General features: G+C 36.8%; 1 protein-coding gene across 4 annotated transcripts in view; it reads left to right on the plus strand.

Moving 5' to 3' along the window:
* The window catches only part of FOCAD (focadhesin), a 97280-nt gene that overhangs the window by 31413 nt on the left and 49334 nt on the right, over positions 1 to 16533 (plus strand). For all 4 annotated transcript variants that reach the window (XM_064641564.1, XM_064641563.1, XM_064641566.1 and 1 more), the window contains 4 exons: positions 5373 to 5477; positions 5884 to 5985; positions 7141 to 7271; positions 8833 to 8959. In XM_064641564.1, coding sequence (XP_064497634.1) covers positions 5373 to 5477; positions 5884 to 5985; positions 7141 to 7271; positions 8833 to 8959 — 465 coding nt within the window. The remainder of the gene's footprint in view (positions 1 to 5372; positions 5478 to 5883; positions 5986 to 7140; positions 7272 to 8832; positions 8960 to 16533) is intronic.

The following is a 16533-nucleotide window of genomic DNA, read 5'->3' on the forward strand; positions in this document are numbered from 1 at the left end:
AATAAGCAACCTCAGTGTTTAATAAGCAGGCATATTAGGAGTAGAATGCTTTTGCTGTAAAACGACACTTTATTTCTTACATGCCATTTAGAGCTCTGGCTAAGCGGAAGGGTGTGGAGCTAATCAATGACAAAGGGAAGAATGTAAAACTTAAAAGTGATGAAAAATGTGATCTGACCGTGCAATGTGATCCTAAGCCAGCAGTCAAAAATTAGTCTTTCGGTTGTATTATTTCTTGCAATTCCAAGGAACAGGGAAAACACACAGCTTAAGGTAGCTTAAAAATGCTTTGTTGACCTACCTTTTTTTTTTTTTTTTGCAAAGTAGTTATTAAAACTTCATTTCCTCACTTTAAGTTGGAAGTACCTAGTTGTGTTCGAATGGCAGGAGTAAGCAAAATGAACTGCACTTGTGTGTAAAAGCAAAGCTGAGCTGATGTAGAACCACCTGGGTAGTTTCTTCTTGAAAGTATTTCTGTGACTCAACATTCAAAACTAATATGAGTAGTACACCCCAACTATGAGGAGTTTGACAGGTCCAGAGTTACAGGTCTTTGTAAATTAACTAACTCTTCTCTAGGGAAAGGGTAGATAAGACATACATCTGCCCTACTGTGGGAAAATGTCCTTCAGGTTCTGATCCTAACTGCAGCAAGTAAGGCAGTTTTCTTGTGAGTAGCTAGCTATGTAAAAATTACAAAGTTAACTCCAGGCTTTTTGGAGTGGATTTCCTGTTTTTGTCTGTGGACTCTCTAACTAGTTTTGTTACACTAGGACTTTGACTTGTATGATAAATCAGTGACATATTACAGAAAGAGGAAAGGAATAATGCTTTGTTGATTAACTATTTGATATAGTTGTTCAAAATGCAATTTGTCAGTCATTCCAAAAAAGTGGTAACTTGCTGAAAAAAAATTACTGAAGCAATATGGCACCTGAGTAGAATGGGCTGAAGTCTGACTGTAGGGAATGACTGTTGTGAATTTATTAGAGGAATCTAGAATATTTAAATGAACAGTTTTAGAGACAAATCAAAGTGCAAGTTAGGCAGAATTACAGAAGCTTTAGACAGATACAGGGACAATAATTTAACCTGAAGCTGTGTTTAGCATTTATGTGAATGGGTTTTTCTACTTTATTTAAGCCAAAGCTTTTGTTCACCAGTACAGTAAAAAAGATTGGTGGACACATACCATTGAGGGGTCTTCAGAACCGCTTCAGAACTAAGAAGCCCTTCAAGCTCATGAAAAAGTCCTCCCTTGCGCTGGTAAGAATGGCTCATGTCCAGAGGCAATGAGAAGATGAAGTTCAGACTTCATCATATTTTTTGTTTCCTAGTGATCAGCAGAAGTCTGCATGAATTAGAAACCATTGTTTAAAATGCAGAACTCTAACCCTGATTTGTCGATACTGTCTTACTGGCTCACATTTTCTTTGCTAACAGGGTGTGGAAGTGGAGGGCTTTTAGATTTTTTTATTTTTGTGGGCTTTAAAACATTTTTTTGCGAAATATGTAAGGTATTCAGGTCTCTTTTTCATAATATCACATAAAGCAATCAGTATAATTAGTGATACAGCAGATGTTCTGCTGAGTAATACTGGAAAATTTTGTGTGGGAAGAGTAATGCACTTAATTAGGATGATGTTTCCCTTCTCAGTCCTTGGTTAAGTGCAACCAAGGACACCTGAATATTCTCCAGTTAGCAATATCTACCTCATTTCTGTCTTTTAAATTATGTCTTTTATTGCAAAATATTTTAATGCTTTAAAACTTGAACTTACTGTCTGTCTCATTTGAACTGGGCATCACCTGGCATCTGTCTTGACTCTGACAAGGTTTTTTAGTTCTGAGCCTCCTTAATTGCTCCACAGAGATTATTACAGTGTGGCATTGTGCTGGAAGTTTATTACATTGTTTCTTGTACATGCAATGCTCTCTCTCTTAGACAGGAAGAATTACCATGGACTTGTGGTGTCTTTCTCTTACAATAACAGTATAAGAGGAGAAAGCACTGAAGCTCCTGGGTGGGAGAAATAAGTGATTAATAAACTCCGTGGGCAATGTACAGGCAACTATTGCTAACATATTGATGGCAGAGTTGGGAATTGCTTTATTTGGTTCTTTTTTTTATTCAGTTCTACTTAAATAAATGGTGCTTTATAAAAGATGATGAAAGTAAGTGGTTGGAATGTCCTTTAAGGTAAGAAAGTGGAAAGCTCCTCACAGCAAACTTGTTAGATATTTTGAATCTTCAATTTCTTAGAACACTTTCTGAAGTATGCAGTGGACGGTGTGAGCAGCATAGTAGTTAGAAGGCTGTTCTGAAGAAGAGAAGAAGAAAGTCAGAAGATGGGTATGGGAAGAAGAGAACAAAAAGTGGCTGTTAATCACAACCTTATTTTTCAACAGTCATATCTGTATTAACTTGAATCTGTTCTTTGGTGTTAACAGCACTTAGACACTCTTAAAGCCAGATGTTTGTAGCAGATGTAGAGGGTATATTCTGACTTCTTTTAAACTTTGAATCATGTCCAAATCAAAGTAACCTTGGGCTAGAAGGCGTCAGCACTTAGTGTTGCAGAAATTAAATGTCCACAGGGCAAAATTAAGAAGTGTCCACTTTGCAGCCAAACTTTGAACTACCTGTACTACGGAGGAATAGATAGAAGTGCTGACATGTCATAGTGAAGGTCATAGTATGAAAAGAAGTGTATGGTGGGGTTTTTTGTATGTTTTTTTTAAGTGATTTAGATATTCACTAATTCTGCTGCTAGTGAAATTTTGTTACTTTCTGAATCACAAAGTGACACAGTGGTTGTAGCTGTGAATATTGAATTGAAAAGCCACAAGTGATTGCCATGCAAAATCTGAGTTGAAGAATTGTGTTTCAAAACAAAACAGGGTCAGAAAGAGAGAACATGCATCGAGAGTGCTATCCTCGTTATTTTCATGTTTAGTACAGCTCTTCGCAGAGTTCCCTAACAGTAGCTCCCATTTTCACAGTGAATGTTGGTTTTATAATGAATCTGTTGTCTCTGAAGTAAATTAATGAAGCATTTAAAAAACATTGCTAGATTTAAAAATTACTGCCATAATTGATTTTGCAGACATTGTTCTGGTTATGATTTGTTTTCTTTTTTTCTTTACCCTTTCCATTAAGAAAGGCTGTAGAGGGCTTCTCTGCATGTATCTCCTCCTTCTCCACTGAGTGAAAGTGTTTTTATGGTGCAAGATAAGTGATTATTTTGGATCTGTTTTTAGTGGAGGTATTTTGGAGTAATGGTCTGAAACACTGTGGAAGAAAGTCCAGAAATATTTGTTAAAGGCTGAGGATGAAGAGTAGAACATGGGCTCTTAGGCTATATTAAGTCAAATCATTCCGGAAACTGCTGTGACATGTGCTGTTAATGATAGACTTGATACAGTCTTTATAATTGAATGAATTTTCTTGTGCAGAAATTGTTATTTCACTCTGTGAAACCACTGCTGTGCTGCAAGGGGAAGAAATTAAATTATCTGACTAAGAGGTCACTGGTGAATAGTAGCATAAGATCTGTTATGGTTATTTGAGGATTATGAGTCTGTAGAAGACATGCATTCTTTTATGGTCTTTCAATTGCTAGAATGAACTATTTTAGTGGTAAATGACATCTTGGAAAATCCATCTGAATGTGCATTATTTTGTGTTATTTGGGGTCTGGGAGTGCATTAAAAACAAAAAGGTAAAACACGTTTTTATTTGGGTAGAAAACATGTTTGAGGATGCATTGAACTGGATTTGGCTTGCTCAGGTGGTACGTGATGCTATTTTGTTTGTTTGTTTGATTATGTAAACTTCAGAGAGCTGTAGGGAAGCAATCATATCATACTCAGGTCTTGTGGACAGACTCTTCGTGATTGAAAATTATTGGTTAGGATCCTTCTAGAATACATGAAACTTTTGAAAACCTAGCTTGTGTATTCTAAGAAGTGCTTCTGATTTTCAAGAGAAATTTATTTTATAGCTTTTATAAACAGAAACTTAGCTACATTTGTGTACTTATCTGAAAAACTGATCCTTTCATTTGTCTGAATTGTCCAGTACTTTTGTCTTGCTTACTGGAACCAGGAATGCTGGAATACTGAACGCTTTCAAACACCTTCTCATTTCACTGCCTTGTCTACTGGACAACCTTCTTCCAAAATTCAGCCCAGAATTGATACCTGTTATCCTTTCTTAGCTTGTGCTTTTGAAGAAGAACAATTATCTTGTAGCTTAGAAAAAAAAAAAAATCAGACCCCCAAATCACAGAGAATGCTTCTCAGGCTTATTTCTTGCATAATATCACTTTGTCTTGCATGTTTAATTTTATTTTAAAAGGGAGAGTTGTTGAGAAACTTCAACATCATTTTTGAGATGCAAATTAGTTTTAAAACCAAAAAACGTAACGTTGAAAACCCTTCTTCAGGTTGCTAATGACAGACTTGACCTAACTGCCACATACTCTGGTAGTGTGGGGAATGCAGAAGGCAGTGTTGACAGGCAGTGTGCCTCCCACTCCTGCCTACTGGGAGCTAATGAATTGTCAAATCAGCTTCCTGGAGCTGTTACACCCCTGATGAAGATTTAGTATAAATATAATATTGAAATTAATTCCAACATTGTTTATCCATTCCATGAGGGAGATGGAGAGGAGCAGCTTTGCTGTACCAGAACATTTTAGGATTTTTCTTGATATTACAATTTAAATATACAGTTCAAAACAAGTAGACTTTAAATGACAATACCTTGTAACTGACCTCACAGTAGCACGGGCTTAGACTTCTCCTGGGAATTTTGTATATCAAACTTAGTATCTGTTTAGTGGATGTTAGTATAGAGGTCATTGTAGAACTTTCATTTAATGTCTCTTTACTGTAGAATAAACTTCATAACAAAATTAATGTGGACACAGGACTTAAAATGCGCTTCCCATCACAGCTGATGAAGGCTGGGCTTAAGTAGGCTGTCTTTAAGCAGGTTTGATTTCCTTTATAAATAAGGACTATGAATATGATTTAATTATAATTTATGTTGAATGTCATTTGGTCTGATTGCCATATGTGTCATCCAATGTAGCTACAATGTAGAAGAATGCAGGAAGTAGCCTGTTTACTAGAGAACTAGCGTAAGATGAAATAGAGTTGCCCAAGACTGCCTCTGGCAAAAGGAAGAAGTACTGTGGGAAATCATGAGTAGATTTAATTTAAGATTAGATTTAATCACATAGTGGTAAGAAGGTACACAAGCAAAAACTGTAGGACCTGCTGGTATGTTCTGACAAGTTCACTGTCTTATGTAAGGTGTCATGTTGACAAATTCCAATTTATGTCCTGTGTTTGTTTTATTTTAGGTTCCAAATCTTATCCCAGTTCTGGTATTTAAATTGGGAAGACCTTTGGAGCCTGCACTTTACAGGGATATATTGTATACATTGCCTACACTTGGTGTACACAAGGTCAGAATGAAAAATTTTTAGTAAAACGAAAACTGTATCAATGAAAGGTCATTTATTTATTAAAAAAAAATTAGACTAAGCAATACATGGCTTGCTTAACTGATTTTTAAGCTTCACTGTAACTTTGTAGTACTTTGGAAGGGTTATGATACTTGTTTTAGAGTGAAATGTACATTATGCTTTACTGTCTATACTGTATCATCATTATATATGTCATGAGCAGATAGATGCCCTTGGACTCATTATGTTCTAAAGTTTTTTGGAACAACTTCCAGATTATTTCTGACATTGCAGTTGGACAATTACCTCCTTGTTGTACTTGGTTGTAAAATAATTATTTGTAGATTAGACTTTGTCCTTGGGCATATAAAATAACAGTGACACTTGGTTAAAAAATTTCTTTCAGGTTTGTGTAGCTCAGATTCTACGTGCCATACACATGCTGGGGAGCACACCAAAGCTCAGAGCAATTGCTTCACGGCTGATGACGTCACTGTGGGAAAGACAGGTTAGAAAATTCTTGTAGTTATTCACTATTACATAGTGAATATAGTTATTTTACTTATTCAGTATAATAAGTCCAGTTGAAAAACTTCATTACCTCTAAACAAGGAAGGAAATTAATTTTGGATCATTGCTTATACTAGTATGTCATTATCAGGACTATAAAGTAAATGGTGTAAGTGGTGCCTATACTGATTCTGTTCTAGTGAAAAATTTTGTAGTATGTCTTTCATGAAACTTTCATTTCATGAGGTCTCAGGCTGGAGTTAGAAAGAAAATTTTTTTGAAGGGCAGCTTTCTGCTTTTCATAATATTCAGTAAGAACAAGACCTTAGTATTGTGGCTTAACCCCAGCCAGCAGCCAAGTACCACACAGTCACTCACTCACTCCCCCATCAGCGGGACTGGGGAGAGAATCAGAAGGGTAAGAACCAGAAAACTCATGGGTTAAGATAAAGACAGTTTAAAAGGGAAAGCAAAAGCCATGCACACAAGCGAAGTGAAACAAGTTAATTCACTGCTTCCCATGGGTGGGCAGGTGTTCAGCCATTTCCAGGAGAGCAGTGCCCCATCACATATAACTCTGACTTGGGAAGACAAACGCCATCACTCCAAACACTTCCTCACTTCCTTCTTCTTCCCCTCACTTTATAAACTGAGCATGATTTCATATGGTCTGGGATATCCTTCTGGTCGGTTGGGGTCACCTATCCCGGCTCTGTCTCCTCCCAGTTTCCCATGCACCCCCAACTTCCTTGCCAGCCTGGCAGTACAAAAAGCAGAAAAGACCCTGGCTCTGTGTAAGCCCTGCTCAACAATAACTAAAACATCTTTATATTATCAACCCTGTGTTTGGCACAAATCCAAAACACAGCCCCATAGGAGCCACAGTGAAGAAAATTAACTCTACCCCAGCCAAAACCAGCAGAAGTTATATAACAATAATTTCCTTCTCAGTTTTTTTTTTTTTTAAATAGCAATATAGATTTGGTCTGCAAAAACCAGGTAGAGCTCATTGTAGCATTAGATTCCAATAATGAAGAAAAGCAGAATATGTTATACAATAAAAGTGGTATTTATAAGTCATGTAGAAGTGCTGCCAATTGAAAATCGTTTTGAAGGTATGATGATAATAATTTTTAGATTGAATCTTTTCTAGGACCGAATTTACCCAGAGTTGCAGAAGTTCTTGGCGACGTCTGACATGCCATCTGTGTCTGTTGACAAAGATGCTCAGTGGGAAAAGCTGATTGCTAAAGCCGCTTGTATAAGAGATATATGTAGGCAGAGGTAAGTGCAAGTGTTACCCGTCATATGTCTTTGTAAGGGAAAGCAATTTTTTGTCAGAAAAGCTGCATAATAATTTTTACCTACATATGTGACATTAATAGTAATATTTTCCTAGTTGAGACACAGACTCAGCCACTCTTAATCTGAGCAGCTAGTAAGTTTGGAGTTTTCTATTATGACTAATAGAAAGCACATATACATGCTGTGAAAATTAAATGTTCTTCATCCTGAAACAAAACATGTATCCTGTACTGATCTAGGGTAGAAACTTTAGGCATAACACTTCCAAATTAGAAAAAAGGGAGAGATGAAACAATGGAAGAAACAACTAATGGTGTATTTTTTGATCTATTCAGAGAAAGATTGGGTGTTTTTTTGAAAAGCACATTTTGTAACATATGCACATTTCTGGTCTTTATTCAGATATGGTACCACAGAACACCATTGTGCAAGTCTAACAGGATGATATATTGAACCTTTCCAGCTCTAACAATCCATGAATATCAGTACTTGATAATAATTTGCGGTTTCTGTAAAGATTTTTTAAAAATGCATTAGTATTTACTTTCTGGTTTTATGTGCACAATATCATCTTTTCCCTTTGTCATCTATCTTGGGTTCCAGTTTTCACTTTACTTCTTGAAGGTCAGTTACTAACAGCTGAGAAGATTCGTGTATCTTTTAATCATCAACTGAAAAGCAAGCTATTAAAGACAATACCCTTTCCTTTACCTCTTCAACCCTCTTCAATTTTGCCAAACAGCGTCTTTCAAGAAATTTTTAAAGGCTGAAAAGCATGAGAGAAATCTCAATGCATTTGTAATATTCTTTTTGCCTGGTAAGTGGTATAGTTAGAGTTCAGACGTATGCACATTCTTTGTGCATTTAGAAATTGTTTGGAAGAAAATGAGAGCAAATGGAATAAGTCAGAATGTTCTATGCATATGAATCACCTAGCCAGGTGCTATTGACTGCAAACTCTTACAGAAATAGTATGAGGCACTGCTGAATCAGCACTTGACACTTCCGCCATCACAACCCAAAAAGCTGAATGGATAATAAAAGACTGAAAGGCTAACAAGCAGGCCCATGCAGGCAATTGAAGGCAAGACAAATGGCATTACAGCAAAAAAAAGAAATGGAAAAACGTAGCTATCTGATGTAAGAAGGACAAAAGGCTTTTGGTGCCAAAATCTCCACCAATACACGGTAGTGACTACTTGCAGAAGACTGCAGCAAAGAATAGCACATTTTCATTCTTAGTCATTTCTTCAATGATATAATCTTTTGGCATACACAACATGCTTGGACAAAAACTTCCATAACTTAACCACTTGGTGATCTTATACTTGGAACTTGGTGCCTGCTGCTTTAATTCTTTGTGTCACTTAGCCTTTAGAGCTGTCTGTCATATCCTCCTTGTTTGTTTTTTTTCCTCCCACTTTTAGGCTGGTTTAATTGTCACATAAACAAAACCAGCACTTAATGAATTTTTGTGTATAGGTTACAACTTGTGTGTATACAGGAATATTGCCTTCTATCTTCGTGTTTTTTCCTTTAGACCATACCAGCATGGAGCAGACATGTTGGCTGCAATTTCCCAGGTATTAAATGAATGCACAAAACCTGATCAAGCTTCACCGGCTGCCATAGTACTACAGGGTCTCCAGGCACTTTGTGAGGCTGAGGTAAGATTAAATTGGCTTGTCCCCATGTTTTGTGTTTTGCTTGTGGTTCATGGGCTTTTTTCCCAGTTGGCTTTTTTAAGAGTACTTTGGATTGTTGCAGAATTTCCTTTTCTTCAGAGAAATTTAATTCCTCTCTTCCAACATAAGTTAGTAGTTCCTGGGAAGCTGTACGGTGAACTTCTACCACAGCAGGTCAGCCCTTCAGAGCTTCACAATTTGTTTCAAAGACATCCCTCCACGCGTCTTTCTTTGAGATTTGAAAAGAAAGATTGTGGGCACATAATTCTGATTAGCCAAAAAGTATGCAAATCTTGTAATTTTTTTGTCTCCTTACTGGCCTGCCCGGCTGGGTCTCATTCATAGAGTGTACCAGATAGGGAGTGAAATCGCTTGCAGCTGCGAGGCTTCTGTTTTACTATAAAACATTCATTACTTACTAATGAAAAGGACAAGTAAGCATTAGAACATGCTGCCCGGAGAGACTGTGCTATGTCTGTCCCTGGAGATTTTCACATTCGTTTTGGATACAACCCTGAGCAACTGGATCTGATCTTGTAGTAGCACTGCTTTGAGCAGGAAGTTGGACTAGAAATATCCTGAAGTCTCTTCCAACCCAGATTGTACTGTGATGCTATGATATCCGTGAGTTAGGATTCAAGGCTCTTTGTTTCCGCAGTGACATCCCAGACATCATCATGCAAGTATAGACATGCTGCGAATCACACTGTTGACAAACTGCGTACTACACAGGCCATCAGAGTTAGTGGACTAATTATATCTTGCAAGAATATTTGATTTCTCTGCCAAACTGCAATTTTAAATTTATCCACTAATTCACTTTCAGTGGAGTGAGGCCAATCCAATAAAATCCAGCCATTACCACATTATTCCTTTGAAAACATTCAGTGGTTCAGAAACAACATAGTGAATCATCAGCAGTCTATAGGCATTAGTATTCAGTATAGTTAAAAATCTTCAGGCAATGACTACTAAGAAACAACTTATTAAGGGTAATTTTTTGTTTGCTTTGCTTTTGGTGTGGAGTTTGACTCTTCTTAAGGTCACATAGATTATATCACTACTGGTTTTGGTATTGAAACACTGTTTTCCCAGGCTGGATTATATTTGGACTTTGTCCTGCAAAAAAGCAGGAGTTAGGTGTATGACAGGTGTCACATCTTACTATAATAGCCTCATTTGAGAATAGACATACTGTACCACTGTTGAGAACTGGAAGACTAAAACAACTCCAGGTACTTGGGATGGAAGAAAGAAAAGAAGGAAAGAATCACTTTGTGGACTGATACCAATTTTTCCTGTCGAAATTCTTATGGACCCTCCTCAATTTGCTTTGTTTCCCCCATTATATTGTAATGTTCTGGGAGACCAGACCTGCCACCTAACTATACTGAAACTTTAACGGAGAATTCTTTTGTGGTTTGGTAAGCTGGGTAACCATTTGGGTTAAGTAATGTAGTCTGTCCCTTATTTAATATTTAGACTCCAGTTTGCAGTGCAGAAAGGACATAATTATAGAGGTTGGTTTTGTTTTGGAGTTTTCTGTTTCTGCCACTGACTTAAGGGAAAGGGATCTAATCTCTCAGCTTTTCCATGTACGGTTGCTTAGATGTAGAATTTTAGAGAGCACCTAATTTTCAGTCAGCTTCTGCACTAGAATAATAAATTATGTTTTCATATATTTAGTGTTGACTTAGTTCATGATGGAACCATATACACCATGTGGCTTTGTCACAGTTGAGTTCTGAGTGTCTCAGACTCTTTCATAAAAGCAATGCTATAATAAAATGTACTGTAACATTTTTCGGTTGACTGTTATGGAAGAATAGTTTTCCATTTTGTAGACTACAGTAATTGTTTTGTATAAAGGTAACGGCTTTACACAAACTGCATCCTGCGTGAATAGCGTTAAGAGCGTAAGCTTAGCTTTTGTAGGACTTATAAGAAGGGCTAGATGCTCCCCCCACCCCTCTGTTTTTGGGGGATTTTTTTGGTAGGTATAAGAAAGGGTCTTTAATGAATAGTGCACAGTGACTTGCACATCAAAGATTAAAATACACACAGTTCTTGCCAGACCACATTTCCTATTTCTTGGCATATAGCTTGTTTTTTTCCCCAGTGATTTCAACAGAAGCCAATGTACTTCATATGAGGCTATCTATTCTGGCATCTAATTGATTTAATGTATCGAGTACAATGTGCCAGCCAAGAAACATTCAAGAATAAAATTGTTAAGTATAGTATTTAAATCCCCTTTCCAGGCTTTTTGAGGAAGTGGTTTCTTACTGTTTATTCCCTAACTCCGTATCTATTTGATATACTGATCAGAAAGAAACCAGCATATCAGAGTAATATAATGAACTGGAAAGTTTGCGAGAACAAATAATGATGACTGACATTTTGAAGGAATTACAAAGCTGAATGTTGTTTAAACAGTGTACATTTGAAAACTGTACTCTTGAAATGGTGGGTTTGTGTTGAGACACAATCGGAGTATCATTACTTCTTGGGCTCAAGTCTCTGCCAGTTTCTCTTTCTCAGGTCTGATTTACTCCTTGTTCTCTTTTTGACTTACTTTATATCATTGGTCTTGTATATAGTTAACATCATAACTTCTGTCCGAACTCTTTAGCCAGTAATGTGGGTACAGTTCCTTACCTGTAAAGATCTGCAGTTGAAGGGAGCTGCCAGACTCCCAGGATGAATTCTGTATAGGTAAGGGTTTTTCCCTGGATGGAAAAATAGTAAAATAAGTTGACTAGGAATGTTACTGGCCTGTTTTGAAGACGCAAAATAAATTAAGCAAATCTGTGCTCCAAGTACTTAAAATCTGTTAGCATAAACTGGACAGCTGCTCGTGTAGTCCACAAAAACAATTTCCATTTTGTAGCTGAAATTTCAGTGTAAGCACTTTGCATCTGAATGAGTACATACTCTGTAGACATAACAATCATGACCAAACTATTTTTCTGTGAAAATGGCATTGAGGAGTGATTTGGCTGTTAATCCTCAGGATTAATAGCAGCGCTTCTTTCTGCCTCTGTGGCACGATCACTTTGTCATGTCAGCTGGTTTTGGCATATTGGGCAAAATGTGTTTTGAAGAGAAGATGGTTTATTTACTCTAAATTGTTTCTAGATCATATTTATCCACTAAGTTCATGGGGCAAGCAGCATAATTTATAGTAATCACAGTGTGTGTCAGAGTTCAATACTCTCTGACGAAGTTATTTTAGATATTCTGTGCATGAAAGATGTAATGTATAATATCAAACTTACTTATTTGAAGATAGTTGTTACACAGAATTTCTAATTCAGCAGAGCGATACAAAATATAGCAAAATCACAATACAAATATAAGTTACACTTCGCAAAATATAGCAATTGAGATGTAGAGTTCAGTCACAATACCAATGTGATTCCCATTGCTGGTCTCTATTATCTGCTCACTGTCATGATGCTGAGCATCCCCAGTACCCAGGAAGCAGTATGTGGGTTGAAGCTAGCTCAGGCCTGTAGCTTGAGAGTCACCAAACTGTTTATAGCTGTATTCTAAAGGAAAGGTCTTTTTTGTGTTGAGTTGGTTTCTTTGCAAAAGCTATGGTCAATCTCAGCCTGTGTTATTGTCTGAGCTTCATGAGCACATAATCTTTGCCCATGTGAACCTTCTTTCATTGTAGAGGTTTATTGGTCAGTCACAGTGTGTAGCACTTAGCAAAGTGATGGTATGCCCTTTGCTTTCTGCACGTTGCAGGTATTTCTGTAGCTGGCTGGCATGTGTAACACTTTGCAGTACAGGATGGGTCAGGTGGGTTTTGTTGCAGTTCCTTGTTCTGAAAGTATTCTGATTGGGCAAAGAGAAGTTACAAATATTTTTTGCACCTATTATCTTACAACTGTTAAAGCCACCATTTCTCCTTAAAAAGCAAATTAAGTAGTCCCTGCGTAACCTAATCAGTTGGCCTTCCTTCGAGAGTTAGGCTGAGCTAGGTGACCTGCAGAGGTCCATTCCAACCTAAGTATTTGTCTGAATGTAGGATTCTGTGATAGACTTGGTGCACCAACCTTGCTGAGATTTGGTACAAACAGATATTTGTCTCAGAGGAAATACTGGCTTAGTATTGTGCTTGCTCTCCCCCCCACCAGTCATATTGGTTTAAATGTTGTTGTTCCCTACTTTTTTCCCCAAGATTTCTGACCCTTTTAGAGTAGTAGGTCACCTGAAACCTGCTTTGTATTTCCTAGACATCTGTAAAACTTAGCTTTGGGTTTTTCCCATCTAACAGTCAGTGCTTAGTGTAGTGGCAAGGTTGCTATTTTAAAATAAATTTTGAATAACAAGAAAACACAAATGTAAACCAAAATGTACTGTACCAAAAGCACTGTGTGGTTGTAATGTCTCCAGATGGCAATATCATCTTATTCTGAACAAATGCAGAATGAAAAAAAAACCACAAGGAACAAAAAGATGAAAACAGACTTATCAAAGTAGGACACTAGTGTGTCTAGATCTGTGAACATACATTTTCTGATTAGCATTGATTCTTTTTTTTTTCAGATAGTAATTGGCATACCAGTGTTGTAAAGTTTTCTTATCTTGCTAGTTTTCTAGAGTGATTTGCATTTTCAGAGGACAGCTTTGTGAAGCTGAGCAGTGTATCTGGAATTACAGGGCTTTTCCTTGGGGATTCATGACTAGCAGATAAACTTGATCACAAGATATTTATCACAGTTGCCCATTCCTCCAGAAAGACATCATGTCAAGGTTGTTACTGCTTTTATAACCTTTTTTTGTTTACTGTGTTTGTTTATGGTGTGTGAAGTATCAGCCTCCCACTCTTTTGATCCCTCTACTCCATTGGTTCACATTGGTAGGATTTTTCTGTAGGACTGCTATTACGTTGCAAGTCTAGAAAATACCTTCTGAAAGGAATTGTGCAGTCGTAAGCTTTTAGGCATTAAAAAAGTATATTTTTAAAGGAACTTTAGTGTTGCAGCAATTGAGGGTGAAGGCCGTTAATGACAGGCCAAATTGCACTTCTGTGCTCAGTGATGGCTTTAATATCCTCTAGCTTTTGTGCTTATTGTGCACCAGATGATGTTTGGCCATTTTCCTTCTTCAGATCAATTCACCACGTTTATTTGGGTTATTGCCCAAATATGTCTGAAGTCATACGAGATCACTTCAAGACCAAGTATTTAGTTGTCAGCAGCGTTTGGACAGGTGAGACATACTATAAATTCTCCTTTTTATCAGTGTGCAGCAAAATTTTTTTAAGTTGTGGTGTATTCCAAGCTGCACTACTTTAACTAAGACAAAAACTAAATCTCTTCTAAGTGATGCCTATACCCTTCAATAAAATGTTTAGCGTTTGGAAACTCAAGCTGTTTCCTTTAGACAGTAGAAAAATTGAATTTCTGCTGGACTTCCACTTCTCAAAAAAGGCATATATCAAGAGATTTCAAATCAGTAGAATTTTACTATAATCTTTGCTATTAGTATGAATGCTTTTTACATGCAGTAAAGAAAATAAATCCTTTCTGTTTGTGAAAGAAAAGAAAATTGTTAAAATTTTTTCTGTAGTGAAAATATTTCGATGTCGACAAAACCACTGAAATACCATTTAGTCAGCGAAGTAGTAGATCCTGTATGGCAGTGATACTGTACTTAGTTTGTATGATGCTTATGTGATATGTGTGGAAAACAGTTGTCAGTTGAATACTGTATAAGGTATCATGATTTTTGTAACACTATTGATTATGCATGACTTAATGAAAGGCCAGTGTTTTTGGCATACCAAATACGCATGGTCTAAAACCAATATGTTGTTTCAATGTAGTTGATAAAAGGCATTTGATGTATGTTGTTCCTTTAGATTTCACTAGCTTCATCTGTGTGGTATGCATATCTGATAAATCTGAAACTTCTGTTAGAATGCTGGTGATTTTTTTTATGGCCTTTTTTTTTACCTGTTAGCTGAAGTTGGAGAATGAATTGAAACTTTCTTGGCTGGCTAATGATTTGTTAGTCTTCCTAAATTCCCATATCAGATGGGACCCCATGAATATACAACTTTGTTTCTCCACATATTAATACACGGTGTATTTTCTCTTTCCAGAGAACTAACTCATTACAAACTTAATATTTCTAGGTAGTTTAGTAAGTGCTAATAGGTACGTCTATCTTTCTGAACACTGGAAGAGCTTTTTTCTTATCCTTGCAAACAGTGTGTTTTGAAAGGAGGGAAAGAGAGGTATCATTTGCACTTGGAATTTATTAGATGAGGTCTTTCTATCTGTCAGTGATCGTTACCATAGAAACACACTAATGGGTTTGCTATTCTTGAAATGGATTCAACTTGAAATGGATTCAGCTTTTTAAACTGCACTCTAAAATGTGTTTTGCAGGCACTTAAGTGACTGCTTAATTTGACAATTACCTGCACTCAGGGATGCCAAGCATTCTGTTTTTTCAGTGCAGAATAATACTATCCTTCTTAGTGCCTTTGTGGAATATCTTCATAAACATATCTTTATTTGATTTCCTTTCATAGATCAATTTCTGTTTCTCTATGTCTTAGTTTTTTGTTGCTTTGTTTTAATTTCATACAGCTGAAAGAAACTTTCATGGCATTTGCTCAGATTGTTTAAAAGAAGGGTTTTGATTTGCGGTTCTAGTATGTTTTTCCCTTTAAAAGACTGAGTTTTGGGGGGTGGATGGGAGTGGGGTGAAGAGAGAAGTAGTTTCTTGGGGTTTTTGGTTTTATTTGTTGGGAAGGGGGTTGTTTATTTGTTTTGTATATTTTCACTGTTTAGTACTCTTTTTGTTGCTGTGGAGCATGAAATCTGAAAGACAGATAGTAACAACAGATAAATTATAGACAGAATTATTCTAGGTGTGGTGACAAAAATCTGAAAAGTTAAGTCCTCCACAGATAGCCACATGAGGTTTGATGAAATACTGCATGGATATTACTTAATTTTTCACTAAAATACATGGTTCCTTACGAAGAGAAAACACGGGCAACTGAAAAAAATCTCACGGAAAAAAGGAGAAAGTTTTAGTGCCAATAATGCTGTCTAGTCAACATTCCTGTGGGACTTGACTGCTTTTTGTGAATTCTGTACAATTCTACAGCTAGAACTGTACCATTGACTGATCATCTTCCAGACTTTTTTCAGTACCTAGAAATACAAAATGTACTGAGTGCTTGTTGAGCTGCCATGCAGATCTCTAAAGGTGAAAATAAGCTGAGTGAGGCCTGTGTTGTACCCAGGAAGAGCTATGTAGGACCGATTATGTAGCACTACTGTGCTGTAGATATAGTGTAAATGTCTATTCATTATTTTCCCTTTTATAAAAGTTGTTCTGAATAGCTAGATATCAGTTCAGTATTAGGAATTAGTGTTTAGTGTTTATTGTAGTTTGACAGTTTCCAATGACTTCTGGATTCCTGAAGTTTTACACTTTTCATTTGTTCTGCAAATTTTGTTGGCTTTGACTGTTTTTAAAGATTAAAGCAATTTCATTTGGAGGGCTTCCAGGGGAAATATTTT

The sequence above is a fragment of the Pseudopipra pipra genome, chromosome Z, assembly GCF_036250125.1.
Source record: "Pseudopipra pipra isolate bDixPip1 chromosome Z, bDixPip1.hap1, whole genome shotgun sequence".
Classification (NCBI taxonomy): domain Eukaryota; kingdom Metazoa; phylum Chordata; class Aves; order Passeriformes; family Pipridae; genus Pseudopipra; species Pseudopipra pipra.